The 21,955-nt window shown below is 42.3% G+C and overlaps 1 protein-coding gene across 1 annotated transcript in view; it reads left to right on the top strand.

Annotated features, from left to right (window-relative positions):
* LOC121611559 (short transient receptor potential channel 7-like) overlaps positions 1-21,955 on the top strand; it is a 47,240-nt gene that overhangs the window by 24,877 nt on the left and 408 nt on the right. Inside the window, exons 6-11 of the mRNA XM_041944170.1 lie at positions 374-607; positions 2,584-2,848; positions 16,892-17,087; positions 17,888-18,115; positions 20,840-20,920; positions 21,805-21,880. Coding sequence (XP_041800104.1) covers positions 374-607; positions 2,584-2,848; positions 16,892-17,087; positions 17,888-18,115; positions 20,840-20,920; positions 21,805-21,880 — 1,080 coding nt within the window. The remainder of the gene's footprint in view (positions 1-373; positions 608-2,583; positions 2,849-16,891; positions 17,088-17,887; positions 18,116-20,839; positions 20,921-21,804; positions 21,881-21,955) is intronic.

Genomic DNA, 21,955 nt, shown 5'->3' with positions numbered 1-21,955 from the left:
GTGGGCATTTTTGGAAGCAGGTGTTTGTTTGTGTGCGTGCAATGAGTGGTGGCTTAAGTAGAGCAGGGTAATTGTAATTCCAGCAACATGTTTTGAAGTCTCAGTGATTGTTATAGAGATGGTGCTGATCAGGGATGCCATTTCAGTAAACAATTCTCTCCTTGTTTTGGGCCGAAATAGAGAATGACAGAGTGGATGTGTGGAAGGAAATTTCCTTTATGTGTGTGTGTGTGTGTGCACGTGAGCAATACATGGAGATGGCTTAGCGGTTGAGTATATAATTATAAACTTCTTTTTTGTTTTTATTTCTAGTGCTTTCCATCTTTCTGTAATGCATCATGGGTTTATTTGTGTCTGTGTCCTCCTTCCTCAGGTATGATTTGGTCAGAGTGTAAGGAGATATGGAGTGACGGGCCCAGAGAGTACATTATGCACCTGTGGAACGTTCTGGACTTTGGCATGTTGTCCATCTTTGTGGCGTCCTTCACAGCACGCTTCATGGCATTCCTCAAGGCATCCAAAGCCCAGCAGTATGTGGACATGCACGTACCAGACGAAGACCTCAGCAACGCCTCGCTGCCTGACGAAGTCGCCTACTTCACTTACGGTAAGCAGTTATTCCAAAAACATGAATACAGCTAATGTCAGAAGTATAAGCAATATTGCATTTGATTAAAGGGTTTGAAGATTGTTTTTGTTTGGTCATTTATTTTGTGGTTTTGCTCTGCATTTCCCAAAGATTTCATGTATGTGGCAGTCTTTTCTTTGTTTCACAGCCATTGTGCTGCCTCTATTCATGATAACTCTGCAATTCCTCTGATCTTTAGTCTGAAAAAAAAAATGTTTCTGTGCCAGAAAATGTCAAACTGCCTCACTTCTTATCTGCCAGACAACGTTTCCCAGGAAAGGCCAAGTTGACACCACATGATAAAATGTAAAAGCTTTCATGAGGTGCTTGAATCATTGTTGTGCTACATCAGCCGCTGATAAGGAGTAGCAGCTCAGATGATTGTTTGTGTAAAAATGCCACAAATAACTAAAACCCTGAGCTGGGACACGAGAAGATGAGAGCGTATTCGTCAATTAGATAGTAATGTCATTGTTGCATATTTACCTCACACATATTTGTGCACACATTCTCCTGTTTGAGCCTTAGCTTAATTGCAGCACCCGACATTCAGTTACTTCATGAGCACACACACATACACATGCACAGGTTTACAGTAAGTGAATGTAATATTCTCATGATAAGTAAATGTAAATATACAAATACGGGCAGACCGATCAGCAAAGACAGTTCACAATTCACAATATATTGAAGCTCAGAATGCTGAGACGGGCACTTAGATTCAAAACCCACCTCAGACAGTTATTAAGGTGGGTGTTAATAATTGTCTGAGGTCACTACTCGGCTGGCTTTCTTGGAAATATCCTGTCAAAATATTAAACAAATGGGGAAAACCTCAAGGTAGCATTACATGTAAACATTTACTTCACTCACAGAGCCAAAACTCCTTTACAGCATATTAGAAGACTGCTGCAGGCGACTGGACTGTACACTTCTTAGTGGCCTACGAAGGGAACCTTCATCAGTGCTGTCATCTGGTGGTCTGACTTTGTCATGACACATCAGTGAATAGATGAAGGCGTATATTACTGCAGTGTCCGTTATCATCCCTATAAGCTGTTCCCCATATGTCTCCATATCTACGTTGAAAAGATATACATCCTCCATGTTCAAGATATAGCTCACAGTTTAACAGCAAGTCGTGTCTTGAAATTGAGTCTCTCATTCTTTTACTCTATTTTGCTCTGTTCGTGGTCTTTGTGGCACTTAAATCATGTCTTTTGTACCTCATTTTTCCATCTAGCTCAATTATCGTCTCAGTCTTCATGCCCGACTGTGTCTCTTTTGCAGCCCCTTGCCTTTGCTCTCTTTCTCTCTCTCTCCCTCTCTCTCTCTCTGTCCTTACTTCTCCTTGGACACAGTATCCCTTCATCCATTCCCTTTGCTGTCCACACGTCTCATACTCGTTGCCTTCCCTCCTCCCTCGCCCTCTTTCTCTCTAGCATCTGTTTTCGTCCTCACATAATCCACCTCCTTACTGTACCTTCTCCTTTCTCAAAGTACTTGCTCCTGAAAGCCAAGTATTCCCAACATTGAGACCCCTCTGCATCCAAATGTTTTGTCCATACACAGCAAACTGTAAAATAGAAGAGAAGTTATGTGCAACATCAAGCCAAAGGAATTTGGGATTTCATAATAGGATGTTATGGCACGTAAAAAAAATTCTGTGATTGTAAGCCACCTTCAAAGCAATTGATTTAATCTGATAGAACATCTTTAAATCCTAAATCCACAAATGCAGCTGTGGATGATTATGGTCACTTATAAATGTCATTTCAGCATTCATTTTGGAGCTATACTTGCATACCTGGTTTATCAGATTTTATTCAGTGTGAAAATTTGGGCAAATAATCAGTTTCCCTCAACCAAACACTTACTCAGTGATCTCTGGTTTGACTCTGCATTACCTCATTCATATGATACATTAATTCGTCTTCTTCTGTCTTCTCCTCCAGCCAGGAACAAGTGGCGCCCCTCAGACCCCCAGATCATCTCAGAGGGCCTTTATGCCATCGCTGTGGTGCTGAGCTTCTCACGCATCGCCTACATCCTGCCAGCCAACGAGAGCTTCGGCCCACTGCAGATCTCACTGGGGCGCACGGTCAAAGACATCTTCAAGTTCATGGTCATCTTCATCATGGTGTTTGTGGCTTTCATGATTGGCATGTTCAACCTGTACTCATACTACCTGGGAGCCAAGTACAATCCTGCCTTCACCACGTGAGTTATGCCTGGCTGTGAGAGTGTTTTGGCAAATGTGTGTGGCAAGGCAACCACGGTGTAGCTACATGGCAGCCCTTCTTTGGTCATTTTATATCAGAATTTACTGAAGAAGAAAAATACTGCATGACAAAAGGGTTTGTTTTGGGTCCCATGCTGCTTTAATTGCTGCACAGAGCCATAGAACAAGGAAATCCCCAGGACAATATAAATCTTTATATATGCTCCTTGATGAGACTGTTTGCCGGGTTCATTAAGTCCACGGTGCTTTATCAGGTTCAGTATTCAACAGATCGAACTTTAATCTTCCAGACCTAATCCAGGCAATGGGGCTATTTGGTTAAATTTGATAAGGACTCACTAAAATCTATAATCTATAATAAACGCTGGTGAAATGTGACTTTTTCTCACAGCTCTAACAAGGTCATGAGTAGGAAATTGGGCTTTTCCTCTGCACCAGTTTACTGTGAAACAAGGATCCACTGCTGTATCTGACCCATAAACACAACTGCTTTTGACTATACTTATAATGGAAGTGCCGGTGAGAGGTGCCGATGGCAGATTCTGTCCGAGCAGGGGGAAAAATGCATCAATATTGGTATAATTTAAATGCATAATGTTTCATCGAAAAAATCTTGATATGACATGCAGCTAATAATGCGGCAAAAGATCTCAGCCTATTGATTTTTTTTTTTTAAATCCTTTTAATTTTAGACTAGTAGCAAGAGAACAAGAGGAGTTTTTGCAGATTTGTTGACTGTGTCTCAAAAGTGTCAGACTATTAGGTAAACATTTGCTGATACACAAGAACTGTTCCATGGTTTGATAAAGCGCCATGGCACTGAAGCAGGATTTAACAGTGTCTGACAGTGATATGATGGAGACCATTGTTCCAAATGACAAACGTCAGCCTTCAGTGTGCAACCGAAGCTCACTTGTATTCAGACTGGAACCCTTCAAGAATATGTTCATGCCAAGTCTATCTTTATGCAGTATTCACTTGCTATGTTCTCCTCCTCTCCATGAAGTAGTCTCTTCCTAGTCCTTGTTCTGGCTTCAGCAGTCTGAGTTAGACACATCAAGGCGACAGACTATTGTTGTATTTGATAACTAAAAATCATCCAGCTGAAATTACAAAGGGGTAATAACAGCACTCACACAGTACTCTACATGCACTTTATCTGTTAAAGTGCTGTATTTAACTTCAATATTCAGGGTCATCCATTTCAAATGGTTAAGTGCAGACTTTAACTGCGTCAAAGGCTGCAGGGCATAAAACCAGCCATATAATACCTTAAATATTTTTTTAAATGGTATCCACTTCAGCAATACGGAATTCAGCGTCAATCAATTTCACTGTGGCATTTTTCCAGACAAGTTGTTGTGTTATATATCAGCCGGCTTGTAAAGCAATCAACTCGTCCAACAAGTCCCGCAGCACATCAATCTGAACAATCTGCCTCCTTCTTTTAGCTTATCCGTTTGTCTACACGCTCATCCTTTCACATCAGCTGCAGACAGAGTGACGGTGGATCTTTCACTGTCATTGTCTCGTATTTGTTGCAAAGTTATCCATCTTGGGCTGCTGGCAGAATCTTTCAGCAAGTCTTTTTATCATCATTCACGTCAAAATGAAAACTCTCTCTGTGGTCTCCCGCTGTCACGTATCATTATTCATTTTCTCAGAGGAAGACTTTCGCAGACTTAAACAAATGACATTGCATCATTTCTGCTTAGTCCAACACAGTAAAACATCCTTTACAGGTTGGTGTGTAATTATATCGTCATATACGTAATATTCTTAGCCAGAGTGGAAATTGTATCAGTCATCCCACCAGGTTAAACAAGTTTAAAACCAATCTGTGCATGTAGTGGAGCCTGATGACCTTGTTTATCCTCCTTTGGAAAATTTACCTGGCAGGTTTTTCATATCAGTGATGAACACATAAAGAAAATCAGTCCTGTGTGTGACTTGATTTTATTCATGCCCTCAGTTAGTTTTGTGCTGGCAGGCTTTCCAACCATGACAAACTGCTGCCAGATGTCCACATCTGTCTCCTCATGAGCATAAATCTTGCACTGCTGGCTCGTTTGCTGTTGCTGGGCTGGAGTGCGCCCAGTAAACCACATGGTAGTTTGATGCACCGCAGACATGCCTTTTCAGATTCTTTGCTCCAGTTATTTGGTTTGCATCTGAGTTTCCTCTCCACAATAGAACCAAGCTAAAGGATTAAATACGATGAAGTTAGAATGACCTGGAAGCTTTGCCACCACTTTGTTGTTTCTAGTTGTTTTGGCAAGCTATACAGTGATTGTGATTCAGTTTTGCTGGCAGACCTTACTGGCCAGACGGCTTGTCCATCTGTCTGCTTCCCTGTTCTCCTTATCTGGTTATACACCTGTCTGTCCACCTGCCTGCTCTTGGGTTTATGTGTCCACTTGATATGGGGGCATTTCTCTTAAGTATGTGTGCAACTAAGCTTAGCCTATAAACAATGTCCATTTACACACCTTTGTTTAGCATAGCCGGGTCAGAGCATTTATGAAATTGGTATTTCACACACCTACAGCTGATATGCTACATATAGGCAGTGGAAATACCAGGTGTAATAACACCATATACCAGTCTATGTTGCATTTGTCCAGCCTCAGTCGTTTGTTTAAGTGCACCAGATGCCTGGCTGCCATTATCCTCCCATATTCCTATCACCTGTGTGGTATGTGAAGTCTGGGAGTAATGTACAAGTTTATGACCTGCTGAGCATTCACCTTAGATAGAATCACTGATGGTAAAAGGTGTATGATTGGACTGCTAGTGTGAGGACTCTGCTTTCCCATACTGTCTTATCCTGCACCTTGTGCGGTGCATATACAGCAGCTCCACTGCTGAGCCCCAGCACAGGGGTCTTAGAGGCTGTGAGTTCTGCTTGGGTGCCCACATGAAGCCTAAGATCCAGGCGACGTGATGAGCTGACAGACAGAGCAGCGGTATGAGATGGAGTTAACGGACAGAGAGGCAGACAGACAGGTAGAAACAGAGTCTAATGGAGTCGAAATGGACAGTCAGAGAGATTGTGGTCACAACCTGATAGTCAGACATAATGAAGACTTCTCAAAAAGCAAAGGACTAGTGCAGAGAAGACCCCAGGCTTTGCAGATGGAAGTGCCTTATCATCATTATTACACACTTGTTTATCACTGCTTTAGAGATCAACATCACAGCTGATTTCAAAAGTCAGCTGTGATAAAAATAGAAACTTGGCATTTCTTGTCTGAGTATTGTTATTTATTGATTTCATTTTATTTGGGTGAGCAACAAAAATCCCCCCTGATTTCCTGTTTCTCAGTGAGCTGCACTGGTGCTCCCCTGTCAGGTTATCAATTGCCTAATCTGGCAGTTGGACCTGCATGATTTTAGCAGGACAGAAACCCCTAAATTCTATTGTTGTTGTCAGTCTCGCCACCAGGGGTCAGCCTGGCTTTAACTCTCAACCCGTCTGTGTAATGGTTTACAGAGCAACCGCCTGGGTTGGACTGTGCAGAGAGTCAGTAATGCATTTATTTTTGTGCTGTGTCAAATTTTTTGTTGCGTCAATATAGTCAACACATTTGTTCAATATTTTGTCAATGAAAGTGTCACTGAATGTGCAGTCTGTGCACTAATGATGCATTATTGTGTGTCTTTTGTGTCTGTGCATGTTTTTTTCCAGGAGTGACAACAATACGTTTGGCACGACTGTTAATAATAGTCTGCCTTGTACGCAAATTGGGCATTCTCAAAGGAACAATCTTGCATCTATCTCTTTTCTCTTTGTCACCCAGCAGAGAACATGTGCCATATGGATGTTGAGTGTGTTTGTGTGCTCATGCTCAGTTCTGTGTCTGTATGTGAGTGTGTGGGCTGTGTGACATTAAGGCATGTTTGATGGAGGGCTGAAGAAAGGGCTGGTCTGATAGCTCTGATACAGGAAGATGAGGAGGGAGCCAGGTGGAGGTGGTAATGATACCCCAGGAGGGGCCACTTGGGCTAGGGGAAGGAGGGATGGATGTGAGGGGTGGGATATGGTGAAGGAATGAGGAGGAGGAGGATATCACTCTCTCACACACGCACATAGACTCACACAAGCCAAAACTAGCACGCATATACACATAAATGCACAGCTGGATAGGGCTTAATGAAGGCTGAGCAGTAATAGCCACACATATCCAATCCCCAGAGGCGTGAAGACGGGTATCTGACTCACACACTTAAAGCACACACACACACACACACACACACACACACCACATGCTCTTTGTTTGGAGCCCACACAGTAATGTTTTCAAATGTGCAAACACACTCACAGCAGGGACACACAAGGGACACACACATCCACACATGCTCACTCTCACTGTTTGTTTTTTGCATATGCTATAACAGGTGCTTAGGTGGGCAAACAAACATTTATGTGCAGATCAATTCACACACACGCTTATCAGGACAGCACTGGTGGAGCAGTTGACCCGTCTCCATGTTCCAGTTAACCATGCATGATGACAGAGAGCACAGAGAGCGAGGCAGACAGAGAGGGGAAGGACAGGGCAGGTAAAGGCAGAAAAAAGGAGAGAAGGATGAAATGGGGAAACATTTTGAAATAGTCAGAGGTCGAAGTTGTGCATATTTAGGGGCAAAGACCTTGAATAGATCTAAATAATGATTATACTGAAGTGGAAGCCATGGAAATGATAGCGTATAAACGCAGCACAGTCATAAAGGTGCCTAATAGCAGTGCAACAAAGTAAGAGTCCACTGGGAAGAGGAGGGACTGAGGGATAAGAAGAGAACCGCAGGGAGAGATGCTGAAGCAGAGGAGGGTGTTTTTGGCTCGGCTGTTTGTTCAGGCAAAATGTGATAGACCTGCCAGGATGCATAGACAAAGGAGGAAAAAGAAGGGAGGCAGAATGATAGAGGATGAGAGAAGGTCAAACAAACAGAGCTGCAGACAGCCACACAGGCTTAGCACAGATTTAGACTGCACACATTTTACCAGTAGCCGTTTTAAAAGGTGGTTAGGAATCAAAAAATAACTCATAAAGTATGTACAGTGTATAGATTTTGACAGTTGTTCTGCTTTTCCAGCTATTGATACATATTGATTCTTCACTTAACTGCTGTTTATGTACCATAATGTGCTATTCTGTGTTATGTCAGTGAGGGTCATTAGGTTGCTTTGGCAACATGGGTCTTCCTTTCAGACCAGCGAAACATGATTGAATTGAAAAACGCAATGAGCGCTGAGACAGTACGAGCAAGATAGGAGGCATATCAGATTAAAGCCAAGGACAAAGCCACGTAATGTAATGTAAATGGGGAGAGACAGAGAAAGAAGGCAGGGAAGCAAACAGAGACAAAGGCGAAGAGTGGGGTGGATAAGAAACGGCACACAGACATGCAGAGATGAAGATGCAGGCTGGAATGTGAAGTCGTGGCAGAGTTGAACACTGAGAGAAAGTGTCAGGAAGAAGACAAAAAAAAACGAGTGTGAGCTGTTGATCGTAAGTGACGGATAGAGTCGAAACATGGTGGCAAGACTGAGATCCTGGTGAGAGAGACGGGGTCTGAAAGCAGGATAAGAGGGGGGCCGAGAGAGCAGAGAGTGAAAGATGGTTGAGACAGAGTCGGGGTGAGCAAAATAGGGAATTTATTAGCTCTGAAAGCGAGGCAGAGGTGTCATGTTCAGCCTGTAGCAGTCGAGCTCATCTGAATGTCAAAATTAGGAGAGGAGATACAATTACAATTAAGCTGAGACAGAGAGAGAGAGAGGAGAGAGGGGGAGAGAGAAATAACAGGAAAGGAATGCACTCATGCAGTGTGGCCATTAATGGCTTTTAAATGTCAATGCTTGCACCAGTAGCTTCAGTTTGTGCCAATAGTCAGTATTTTTCAATAGATTCTTCCATTATCAAGACAAATGATGTCAAGCATTCAGGGTCCCTCTCTGTGAGTCGTGATCCCCCTGAGATACAGTAGCGCCAAGGCCGTCATTTGTCTATTGAAATTCAGTCGTTTGAGTAAAGAAGCTCCAGTACTGGAACATCAGCCCACATATGGTCATGGAAACTCGTCAGTACTGTTAATTAGGCCGTCACCTGAGGCCATCACCGTCCATCGTCGTTGCTACACTCTCGATCATCATATATGCAGTTTAGCTGTGTGGAATGTAACTAAGTACATTCACTGTACTTTAAGAGACTTGTACTTTACTTGATTGCTTCCATTTTATGTAATTTTATGCTTCTACTCCACCTCAGAGGCAAATATGCCTGACAGCTTTAGTTACTAGTTACTTTTCAGATTACAGTTACGTATCTCCAAATGAGTTGATTTTGAATGTGAATGTAAACCGGAGGACTGAGTGCTCCTTTGTGGGCTCAGGAGTTTCTCCTGCTTCTTAAGCTGAATTTAAATGATTCAAAAACCCTCTTGGATGAGCCAGTCACAAAGATGAAAACAGGATCATTCTGCTGAGCTCATGGAAAGGTAGAGCTAAGTGGTTTTCATACGACGGCAGCACTGCAGACATAAAATGTTTGGAAGGTAACATGAAATGTAACATGTTTTGCTGTAGATTAAAGTACCCAACAGTCTATAAAGTTGTTCAACCTGAAACATCCACAGCAATAAAATATAACCTACACAATACAGCTGCAGTAATATTAATTCAGAACCATCATATATAATTGTAAAATATTTTTCGACATAATGTGAGTAAGGTACTTTTACTTTTGATACTTGCTGCTTAATTTGAATGCAGGCCTTTTACTTGTAGTGGTGAAACTTTCACTTCAGTAAAGGATCTGAATACTTCTTGTGCCACTTCAGTTTACAGTAATTGGTCTGTCATTCCAGATAGACAAAATCTGTTTGTCTGATTGTGATTTCTCGACTGCGATCAATCTAGTCACAATGAGGTGACAGCTGTCACTGGCTCGGTTGATAAAGCTGCGGTTAGCTCCACAAGTTGGTTGAAAACCCCTATCTTTGACTAAATTATTACGTTTTCAGCTAACTGTTCTAAAATGAGAGTCCAGAAGGGGGGTTAAGTATGCACACAATGAATACTTGATAATTGGCTAAATGACTGAGGTGAAGCTGAATGTCTAAGACATAAAGTCAGCATTCTCACCAGCTGATGAGCCATGTAAAAGACATTGAAAACGACAAATTATTGCAGTGTCCCACTGTTTTAATGAAACATGTAAGATCAGGATATTCTTTCTAAATGAACACCTGGTTCCATTCTGATTAAGTGTGGATATTTTCAAAGAGGATGCTTCAGTTATAATAGCGCCAGAATGTAACACTGGATAAGGACATAATAATATCTTAGGTGTGGTGGCTGGAGTTGCTGGGATGTTAATGCTTTTCACACAAGAATCGCTGTTAGGTTTTACTACAGCCCCATGCACACTGCTTCATCCTGTCGAGAAATCTAAAGCTTGCCTAGTTACAGCCGCAATGCTATGATTGGACAACTGCTCTTCTGGGGAGGGGTTTGCTAAATGTCCATTAACTGTTTTATTAGTAAATGAAAAGTGCAATAAACCAATTCATCATCAAATTCATCATTTGACTGGCTGATATCAGACATAATAACAGACAAAATCAGACACATTGGTTTATGCTGCGTGTTATGACAAGATAAAGACAGTGCAGATAACAGAGAGACAGCAGACAGCGAGGGAGCAGGCAAATTAAAAAATAAAAGTTCAATGATCTCGAGCTGGATTCACTATCAAAACACTCTTAATTGCTCGTCTTGTGGTGTTGTACTCCCCGCTTAATAAGATTTCTCTCACAACTTGCCTGGAGACACAAAACAAAATGGCTTCCTTTAGCGTTTCTCCCTTTTTGCCTCATTTTGTATCCTGCTGTCTGTCAAACACACACACACACTCATGAGACATGCACATTAGTTCAGCTCCCCTTTCTCTTTCCCTCTCTTTTTGTCTCTCTATCAAACACACACACACACACTCTTGGGAACAGCATTCATTCATTCATTAAAAGCCGAGGTGGGCAAGGCCCCTGCTGTCGCCATGGTGACAGCTCCTTTGGTGCGACAGATAGAAAGTTAAACTCAATTTAATATTTAAAGATGTTTCGTCTTTACTTGCCTGTCTGTGTGAATGCTGCTCTGTCGGCAGGAGAGGAGAGGAGAGGAGAGGAGAGGAGAGGAGAGGAGAGGAGAGGAGAGGAGAGGAGAGACGAGGTGATTGAGAAGGAGAAATTTAATATCTTTCTAATGACTAAAGGGCAGAAGGAGAAAGACCTAGCAGAAGGCCAGCTGCAGCCGCTCACAAAGTCTACATTTGCATTTACATTTTCTTTCGGCCAGTGCGAGAATATTGTTGCAGATTAAACAAAGAGGAGAAATATATGAGAGGGGAAAAATAATGAGGAAAAAAGAAAAGTATAAATCAAACGGATAGATTGAGTGACATAGAAATAGCTAAAAGCTGTTGGGATGAAAGATGGAAAGAGCGGGAGAGAGGGAGGGAGGGCGGGTGATGTGGAGAAAGATATAAAAGCAATGGCGATGGGAATATAATGAGAAAATGGGTGAGAAAGATAGAGAAAACCAATGAGAGGCAGAGATGATGGCGAGAGAGAGAGGGAGGAACAAAAACAATGACAGAGCCAAACATAAAGCGAGATACAGAGAGAGACTGAGAGCACGTCTCTGGGGGGAGGAGGTTGATTTGGGCCTGTCGCTGATTGGGTTTGGACTGCTTCCGTGGAGCCGAGGTGGTTCACCAGTCTCGCACACACACAGACATGCAATGCGCTGTATGTGAGTGTGTGTGTGTGCTTGCGAGAGAGAGTGAGTAACAGAGACCATTCTTTTCTGTCATTGCCCTGTAGGGGCAAGGGTGTGTGTGATTGTGTGGGGGTGTGTGTGTGTGTGTGTGTGTGTGTGTGTGTGTGTGTGTGTGTGTGTGGGTGTGTGTGTGTGCGTGAGTGTATCTGTGTGTGTGTGTGCGCGTGTGTGTGAAGCCGTCATGTTGCGTGCAGCCTGTTGCGAGCTGCCAATCTTAATAACAGATAATAACACACTGTCCATCTTTGTCTCCAGATGTCCACTGTCCCTGCTGATTCACTGTCTGTTGCACAATGCACAAAACACACAGACACACACACAGACACACACACACACACACACGGTCATGTGTCCATCTCTTCAGAAGACATTACATTGACTTCCATTAATTTCCTGGAGACCTACCATAACCATAACCTTAACCACTGCTTGCCTCACCCTTACTTGTTCCCTAACATTGAGTCTGTGTAAATAGATTTTTGTCACTGCAACATGAGCAATACATGGCCACACACACACACACACACACACACACACATGCGCGCACACAAACACACACAAATGAGTTTGATATGGATTAATCTCATTCGTAGGTTGTTGTAAATCTTCCATTATCCAACGCATCGAGAACCTCATTTATCTCAGTAATATGGTATTGCATAATACACACATGACCAGTACCTTAGCTGCCAAGAGCAAATTCAGATTTATCAGTGCTGTTGATCTCTAAGGATACATTTAGATTTTCAATAATTGCAGTTCTTCCTGGAGAGGCATCTCACGCCAATTTCAGTGAATTAAATAAGAAGAAAATTCAGTGAGCAAAACAAATAATTCTGCACAGCACCACAGTTGCCCATGAGTCAACACTAGCCAATATGGGAGAATACCTTCTACTCTTATTCATATATATATACTTCTGTCTATTGGTGTTTTATGGGTAGAAATGAGGATGTGTATTGCATGTACCCATTAGTGCATAGTTGATTCAGATTGAGGCTCACTTCCAGTAACACTGCCAACACATTTTGGAAGTTGCCTAATATTAAACTAACAATCTGCCAAGGCAAACAGATGAACAGTGTATATAAATAGTTTGCTATGTGGTGAGTGTGTAATTTTAATTGTGTGCGTGTGCTTGTCCCTGCGAGTGTCTGCTTTAATGGCACAGTAAAGTTGCCTGGAACAAAGCCCTTCATCAGTATCTATATTTTGGGAACATGAAGGTCTAAATCAAGTGACAATTTCACACGGGTGGGAAGGAGAGCTGGAAGACAGAATAATTTGATTAAAAAGGTAATTCAGATATAAAGTAATCGTGGCCAGATAATTGTCCACTTTCTTATTTTTTTTAATATTTTATAGCTACAGGAAAGCATTTTTTATCTTGTAAGAGAGGCTCCAGATAAGTGAGGAGACATTATTTAAAGAGAGGAGGCTCAAAATAACAGGTTTTCAAGGCAAGTCTACCAAAATCACCTTCCTCAGCTCTCCTGATTGCAGGATAGGCTGGTGGATGTGTGTGATGTGAATAGTGAATGCGAAGATGGTATTGTTGATAACAGCCCTTGGTCGCTGCTGGTCTCGCAGCAGTCTGATGCCTAGGCCATCCATTACAGCAACACAAAGAAGAAAACCACTCGAGAGCTACTATTAATGCTTGTGAATGTGTTTCTCTTCGCATGTGCCTCCACTGTCCGACGTCACTGTGGCGTCTGTGCAATTGATCGTGCAATGTGCATGCCTCTGCATCCATGTTCACTGCAAAAGAGAGACTCATTTCTCAAAGTAGTTGTTATCTCCGCCGGGAGGAGGGACCGTGAGTTCGGTTCTGTGTGTGTGTGTGTGTGTGTGCGTGTGTGCGTGCGTGCGTGCGTGCGTGTGTGTGTGTGTGTGTGTGTGTGTGTGTGTGTGCGCGCATTTTTGTGTATATCTGTCTGCAGCTTATCTCGCATACTACAGGACCCAACAGCCTGTTTATGGCTGTATGCTGAAGGACCTCTCATGGTTGCGGTGATTCACAATTTTTGAAAAACCCACTTTATTGACTGCTCTGTTTTATACCACCATTGACTGCTGCATCCTACTCCTCTTAAAAGGCCAGTAGGAATAGCAGGAAGGGATCAACAGCTGCCTCAGTTTGGAGTCTTGTTTCAGTATAAGTGTTGGTGTGTTTTTTTCTTAATTAATTAATTAAATTTTTTTGTTAACATGGCTGGTGTTTTGTATATCGTCTCCCATTCGTTCCACTGCTCTCATGCATGCACACTGGACACACAGCCCGCCCTGCACTCCCTCTTCCCCACCCACATACCCCCAGACATTCCTGGTGGAAATCTGCACTCTAATGAGTACTAGTTTAAAAAAAAGTTTCTATGGTAACATGTTGTCATTGATCGTTATTCTGGTGGAAGCAGATTAAAGTTACTGTTAGTCTCAGTATAAATGTATGCTTAGTGCTATGCCTTGTTGCATACAGTGATATTTATGTATATCTTTGTTGTACTCGTTTATATCAACTTTTTCTTGACAAGGATTGGTTGATATGTTATTTATGTGATTGTTCTCTTGTTTTAGGAAACTGGCTCATGAAAAGTCAGAGGTCAGGTTTAAGTGGTCATTGCTGCTGTATTGGTGGGTCTGGACCTTTAAATGGATTGAGTATTATGAGTTCTCGAGTATTATTTGTGTGTGCAGCTATCAGCTCACAACAGTGCAGGACACACTGCTTTAATATGTAGGTATCAGTGGAAGTAAAGCAAAATGGCTCATTATCCTTCCCAAATATTAAGCTGTAGGCTGGATAAAGATGACAACTCCTGCAGCAGTACAGTAAGTAAACACTTATCAACTTGTACGTACGTTGAATCATGACAGCAGCAGAAATAAGAACTGCCCTGGAGGTGATAAGAGTATTTAAATCCAAATGCGAAACACTAACAGGCAAATTGTCTAACTATCCATCAAACTGCAGCAAGAGTCTTGCCAATATCCACAGGCAGCCAGGAATGATATCCACAGGCTAAAAATGCTAACAAGCACTGAATCTACTGTCTCTCTTTGGCATTGTACAGTATGTACGGGAAGTGTTGAGGGCAGGGAGCGTGTGCGAGACTTTGTCGAGTTGAGTCAGAAGGAAAGCATCATAGCAGGAAATGTGCGTTCATGTGGGTCCCCATTACGCTTAGTAAGATGCTGATTGAGAAAAACATATTCAGGGCCTTTGGGTTTATGGGGGTAGAGTCTTCTGTGGTTTTGAAGTAGTGACTGAGTTTCCACAGCAAGTGTGTTTTTTGAATGTTAACACAATGTTGAGCGCTCAGTGCAAAACTCTGTGCATAACCTCACATACCCAAATTGGAGATTAGCAGTGATCCTCTGCATAATATCATAATAAGAGCTTTCATGTTAGCTAGTGAGCAGATTGTCAAAACATGTTAACATGAAGAAATCAATGAAAATGGGATGTCTTTCCCATGTGGGATCGTTCATAGGAGTAATTATCTGTTCAGAGGTTAAAAACCATAAATGCATGCTTTTCACTGACCATTATTCACACGCTTCAGCTAAAGTTCAGACAGCAGAGAGAAAAGTGGCTGCAGACAGGCACCCAAAGGCCAGTCTGATAAAAAGGAGTCACTGGAGAGTGTTTCTAATGAGCAACAACAGATTGTTCTATGCTACATGTGATGCAAGAGATAGGTCAGTTTCTCAGTTTCAGCAGTGTATTTCTACCTGGTGGGAGCACTCAATGTTTTGGTAAATGGTTTCCTAGAAAGCACTTCAAGGAAATGTGTTGAATAAGGGCAGAGCGTATTCTTAGATGTTTTGCAGCTGAGTCAGAGAGAGAGAACACACACAGATCTGGTCTTGAAGGTTAAAGAGTGTGTTTTGGTTTCTTCCAGAAAGGTTAAAGCTGGAGAACGCAGAGGAGTCTCTGTTTTCGTGTGTGTGTGTGTGTGTGTGTGTATGAGCGAGAGAAATAATAGAGGGGAGAGTCTGCTGGTGAGTGTGTTTGTGTCTGTCTTTTTATGCCTTAGTGTGTTTTCTCTCTCTGTGCCTTCACCTAGCTCTGTGCTATGAGCTTGCCGATGAAACTGTGTCTCTTTGAAAGAAGACGCCTGCAGCCTCAGACCAGGAGCCTATAGATCTTCTCTCCCCACAGCCTCCCTCCACCTCCAACCCCTCCAGCAATCCAAGCAAGGAACTTCTTTCTCCCAACTGAGACCCCCGCCCTCCCCCGCTCTGTCATCTCAAGCCCATGCTTGCCACTCACGGAAATAATGACAGACATGCACCCGAATGCCAATGTTAGGGAGTCCTGCAGCTTTGTGCCTTTTTACCTCGTCTCACACACTGGGTCACTGTCGAAGATAGATTCCTCTGGCTGAACAGAGATGTGGCTGTGGACCTCAGGAAAAAGCACAGTTTATTTTTTAGTGCTTAATTTTTCATGCCTTAATGTCAGGGGGAAAAGGCAAGTGGAGCTTTAGAACTTAACGTATTTCAATTCCAACTGTCGTCTGGTGTGTCCGCAATGAAATGTCTGAGATAATGAATTAACAATGACATTCAAATGAAACTAAAGAAAGTCAATTTGACCACCATGAAAAAAAACTTTTAAAAAAGTTCAGTGTTTGGAGTTTAATGAACCGTGAGCTAGATACAGCCCAAAAAAAAAGACACATTCACATTCATTTTAAGTTGTGTAAGTTGTGGAGCTTTTATTGTTTTCCCATTAGCTGTCTTGACGTTTCAGTGTCTATTTTGTGTAAAGGTCGACACAGGACAAGCCAACAGGCTTAATGAACGGATTCCTCCAAACCAAATGATCTCTCAAATGCTGAAGTTGAGTAATTTCCTGCACTTTCAGCCTGATGGAAGTCAAACATGTTTTTATGTATCCGTATATGCGGTTTGTGCGTAATTGTAAGAGTAGGTGTGTGTATGTGCGTGCACGTGTGTGAGAGAGATAAATGGGATAATGTGTTCAAATTGGACATGACTCATCAGGTATTTCATCAGTGCCACCTCATAAAGCCCACGACATAAAACTGCAACTTTGTGTGTTGGTACGTGCGTGTGCGCATGTGTTTAGCTGCTAACACGGTGAGCTTTTATGTATGCTTTCACTGTCATGTATCGTTTTCTTACTGCCACATTTTGTCTCTCCCCCTTGCAGGGTGGAGGAGAGTTTCAAGACTCTTTTCTGGTCCATCTTCGGGCTTTCTGAAGTGATCTCTGTGGTGCTGAAGTATGACCATAAGTTCATAGAGAACATCGGCTACGTCCTGTACGGAGTCTATAATGTCACGATGGTGGTCGTCCTTCTCAACATGCTCATTGCTATGATCAACAGCTCCTACCAGGAGATTGAGGTACATAAATAAGACGGTAGTTCAATCCAGACAGGGTAAGATATCATCAACAAGTCAATAAGGATCATTGTTTGATCGCCTCGGTGCCTGCAGGAGGATTAGAGAGCGAGTTATAAAATACCAAGAGCCATAAAAGATCAATACAGTGGCAACAAACAAAAATACAGAATGCAAAATAAAAGCAGGCGTCACACTGGAAAGTTGAAAAGTACTTTCACCAAATTTAGTTCAGCTTTTTGTAAAAAGTCCAAGTGAGATTTGATCTTTTTTCGTTGTTGTTGTTGTTGTTGCTCTTGCAACATTCCGCTAAGACAAAAGGACCAGTGCTGACAATCAGTGGACAGATGGAAGATCAGTTGTTTTATTTTCTAGTAGTAAAGTGAACACACATGAACTAAACATGTTGTTCAGTTCACCTGGACGGATCAAAGACCAATGATATTGGTTTTAAAGTTTGATTCTTGTAACTCAACATAGTTTCTCTCATAACAATCACATGTACCTGTAATAATGGCGACAGGTTATAGAACATTTGTCTAAAATTTGCAATCATTCACGTGAACTATTTCATTAAAATCAGTTAAATGTGATAGTATGTTGATTTTTGCTGAATTTGTTCTAAAGAAGCTTTTGTTATTTGGACTTAATTGTCTTGACTTAAAGTAAAACATTAAGTTAAACTGATCATTTCTCCCCAATAGTCCAAGAAGTAGAAGTAGAAGTAAGTTGATTGTTCTGAAAGGTTTCTGCAATCCGTTCACCTGGCTTATTCCGGAAACACCCTCTGTGTGTGTGTGCAGGAGGATGCCGACGTGGAGTGGAAGTTCGCCCGAGCCAAGTTGTGGCTCTCCTATTTTGACGAGGGCCGCACCCTGCCTGCCCCCTTCAACCTGGTTCCCAGCCCGAAGTCCTTCTACTACCTGGTCCTCCGCATCAAGTCCTGCCTGATTCACCTCTGCAAGGCCAACAGCCGTCACCATAACAACGAGCTGGAGTTGGGCATGCTCAATTCACAGGCCAAGATCAGTGTGAGTAATCTCTCCTGACTCCTAATCTCAGGATCAATTACAGACACAAACAAACAAAAAAAAGCTTTTGTTTTGTGTATGTTGTCCTGTGTTACATCAATCAAACAATTAGCAACTGATGGCTAGCATTATTTTGTCAGCCCATTGTGAAAAATGACATTACCAATGTGAAAAAGGGTTAATTCGTGAGTTTCCAAACCAACTTGCAGTGGCCACTAAATAATAGGCTTTTCTCTTCATCCCAGTTGTTATTCTCCTACATTTTCCAGGATCTGTGGTGGGGGCCAATATTTACAGGCTAATTACGGACAACATGCAACGTTTTTCTGGGCTCCCACTCAGCATATTATTCTCAGACAACAGGAAACTGGTATTATGAAGTGACAGTTTACACAGAGAACGCTTGTTCAACCAGCAAAGTCAAGTCTCAAGTTTACTCTCTTTGCTTTTGTTCAGTTTTTCCTTTTTTTTCTGACTGTATTTTCTTCTTTGAAGGTTCCTTCCCACCTAATGTTATGCTTTGTTTCCCATGTGTCATCATTTAATTGGCTGTTGAAACTGGAAGAGTGGCAAAGGGCAAGCTCGCTAATTGCACACACAACAATCTTGCCTTGCCTTTATGTACAGGTATTGGTCAACTGCTTGTAATCACTGGATTGTCAGCATATGTACAGTGTGGAAATACATGATATTCCCACTGTGAGTCTGGGGTGCTACTTTAGTTTTGTTCATTTTCACATCTCCCTCTTAAGGATTGTCCATCTAAATAAAATCGCTGTAATGAAAAGAAAGTCTTGTGTGAAGAAAATAGCATAAGTCATTTAACACAGAATCAATCTTAGCGCCGGCCTTGTCCGCAGGCATTTCCTCCGTCTGATTCCCCTGCTCACCTCAGCGCCTCAGCTAAGCTATTAGTCAGGCCATGGGATCTGCCTGCATCTGCTAAAATGTCCGGGCAGTTTTCGGATGGGGCCATGATGGGTTACACCCTGCCGCCTCTATGAGCTCCTAAAGTTCTCTGCAGCACTGACAGTTTAACTGCAAAGCCAGGCAGGTGCAGCAAGCGATCAATACATAAGCTCACACTCGAGCAGAGTGCAGGGCTGAGAATTTCAAGTGAGGTTTAGGGAAGGCAGCTTGGTCTTTCTGAATCAGTCATTTTTCTTCCTCTCTGTCTTTTGCTCCATGTTTCTTATGCTTCCACTAAACACAAACTAAACTTGCTGAGTTAAAGGTAATTATGCTAGTTTCAAAGCAGCATATGTTCAGAAAGATAACCAAGTCGGTGGTTGTTGTAATACCAGTTTTAATGACTGGCTCTTATACATTTTTAAGAGAAACTGACTGAGCCTCTGGCAATATGTTTTTTAATGAATGTTTGTTTGTGGATTTGACAAAAGATTAATGTGTTCACATGTTTGTTTACTGAGTATTTCTCTGTGTGTGTATGTGTGTGTGTGTTTTGTTTGCATGATAATAATGTCCTTCACATATTCACACATCATGACAATTAATTTCTTGCCAAAAGCAAAAAGCAAATGGAATATCACTTAAATGGAGGCATCAGAGGCCAACAAAGCCGGTTATTGATAGGAACTAGATCACAGAGTGCACAACAAAGAGAATTAAGCTTTGTCAGCTGGGTTTTGGCAAAAGCTCCACATGAAAGATTCACACGAAGCTGCAACAGTAGTTGCCATCTGGTTGTGTGGTTCAACAAAGCAGTGAGAAGATAAAAACGTTAATTTGCCTCTCTATAGAAACTCATTTGTATTTGCAGTAGGTGTTCTCTGTTCTCCAAAGTGCTGAAACAATTACTGTACGTGTCGTTCTTCCAGAGAAGAGACATATAATTCAGGAATTCGATTAGAAAATCAATGAGAGTAAAAATGAATGAATGAAGCCCTGTGCTGTATAAATGACACCTATTCCATTTTATGCATCTCCTGTTAGTATATACTGTGGGTTGGTAGAAATGCTGTATGATGAACTTCAGTAGTGTTTTTCTGTTATGATCTATGGCATCTTAGAATGAATCTGTTTTTTATCTCATGCAGCTGTATTGAGCATTTATGCTGTTAATGTGTATATTCAGAATTTTGAAAAATTCAGCTTCCTCTGAGAGCACCTTTAAAGCTCATATAAAGCATTATTCATATATATATGAATAATGCTAAAGCTCTGCTTGTCTTTTCCCCCTGACATCAAGACATGATAAATTAAGCACTAAAGAATAAACTGTGCTTTTTCCTGAGGTCCACAGCCAAATCTCTGTTCAGCCAGAGGAATCTGTCTTTTATATATTCATATACCATCAATTGTTACATTCTTCGGCTGTCATGTTGCGATATCTGCAGCCCTCCGCAGCTTTAGTGCATATAGAGTAGCAGCTAGTTGTGTGTGTCCACACTTAAGTTAAAACTCATTTTGACACTGCTGCACTGAAATGACACACAAGCTGCAAAGCAAGGTCGTGGAGGTGGAAGGCACCTGGAAGTCGGTTAATAGAGTTTCACTCTGATCAAGTGATGCTGTCAATTCTCTTTGAAGACATCTGTGAGCGCTAGATACAAACACCAAGCCCTGCCTTTCATTGTTGTTTAGTTTTGGCAGTGTGTTGCCTCCTCCAACACCCTTTTCAAACACTTCCATTATAAAAGATCACTCAACCCTGAAATGTGACGTTAACACTGGACTATTTTCTGTATCCCAATGTTGCAACAGGATGAGCGCTTCAGGTCTTATCCACGCCCGGGAGAAGAGTTCATCCCCAGAAAATCTAGAAAACACCCGACCAGATACCAGGTAAGACAGAGAGCGCAGGATGGGTGGAAAATCTCCGAAAAGAATAAAATGATGGACAGAGAGAAACATTCAGGCTGAGGAATATAGAGCAAAATAAAAGTAGAGAGATTTATTGGCAGAGAGTGGGGGCGGCTGGACAGTGATATGATGGAGGATGACAGGAGGTGAAATGGACAGAAAATGAGAGGTGTGGAAGAGGTAAAGAGAAACTGATCTGAACGACAGAGGTAAGGAAGAGTGGGGAAGGCAGGGAGATGAGCCGGAGACAACAGAGAGAAAAGAATCTGCGGAGAGTTTGGATGAAAGGGCATCGACCGAAAGGAAGGCAGGATTGAACAAGTGATGGCGATGAGAGGAGGAACGGCAAAAAGAAAAAGGGAGCAGCAGAGTGAGGCTGAGAATGCCTCTAATGAGCTGTTGGATGGAGATTGAAAGCAGATACTCTGTAAATGAGCTGAAAGTATCACACTGAGATGGGACAAGCTGCGCTGCCCTTCACCTTTGGCCCTGAGGGAAATCTAACCTCCTTCACCGGCCTTCCTGGCGTGTGTGTGTTTTATTCTTTTCCAGCATGCAGCACGCAAAAACACACAAGATCACTCGCGCCAAGCGCTGAGATGTCACTTGATTAGACATTTGTATGTGTGCTGTATATGCTGTGACAGGTATCGACTCACACCCAGACTGCCTGCATGCAGAGATTGGCTGCTTGAGCCTTGGCAGCGAGTGCGGGAAGTCCCTATTGGCTGCAGATCAATACTCGACATTTCACACACAGTCTCTGAGACCCAGTGCTGTTCACTACCACTGTACACTATGTGTTGTCACATCACACTTGTCACCTCCTCCCTATTTAATCTTCTCCTTTCCTCTCCTCCTGGTAGAATATCATGAAGCGCCTGATTAAGCGTTATGTCCTGAAGGCTCAAGTGGACAGAGAGAGCGATGAAGTCAATGAAGGTAAAAAGTCCCTCTTTATTAAGGCCCGCTCTCATTGTGTGTTTATTTGCTGAGGGTGTGTGTGTCGCATGAGTG

Source organism: Chelmon rostratus, chromosome 9, assembly GCF_017976325.1.
Source record: "Chelmon rostratus isolate fCheRos1 chromosome 9, fCheRos1.pri, whole genome shotgun sequence".
NCBI classification, from domain to species: domain Eukaryota; kingdom Metazoa; phylum Chordata; class Actinopteri; order Chaetodontiformes; family Chaetodontidae; genus Chelmon; species Chelmon rostratus.
This window is presented reverse-complemented; position numbering and strand designations above follow the sequence as displayed.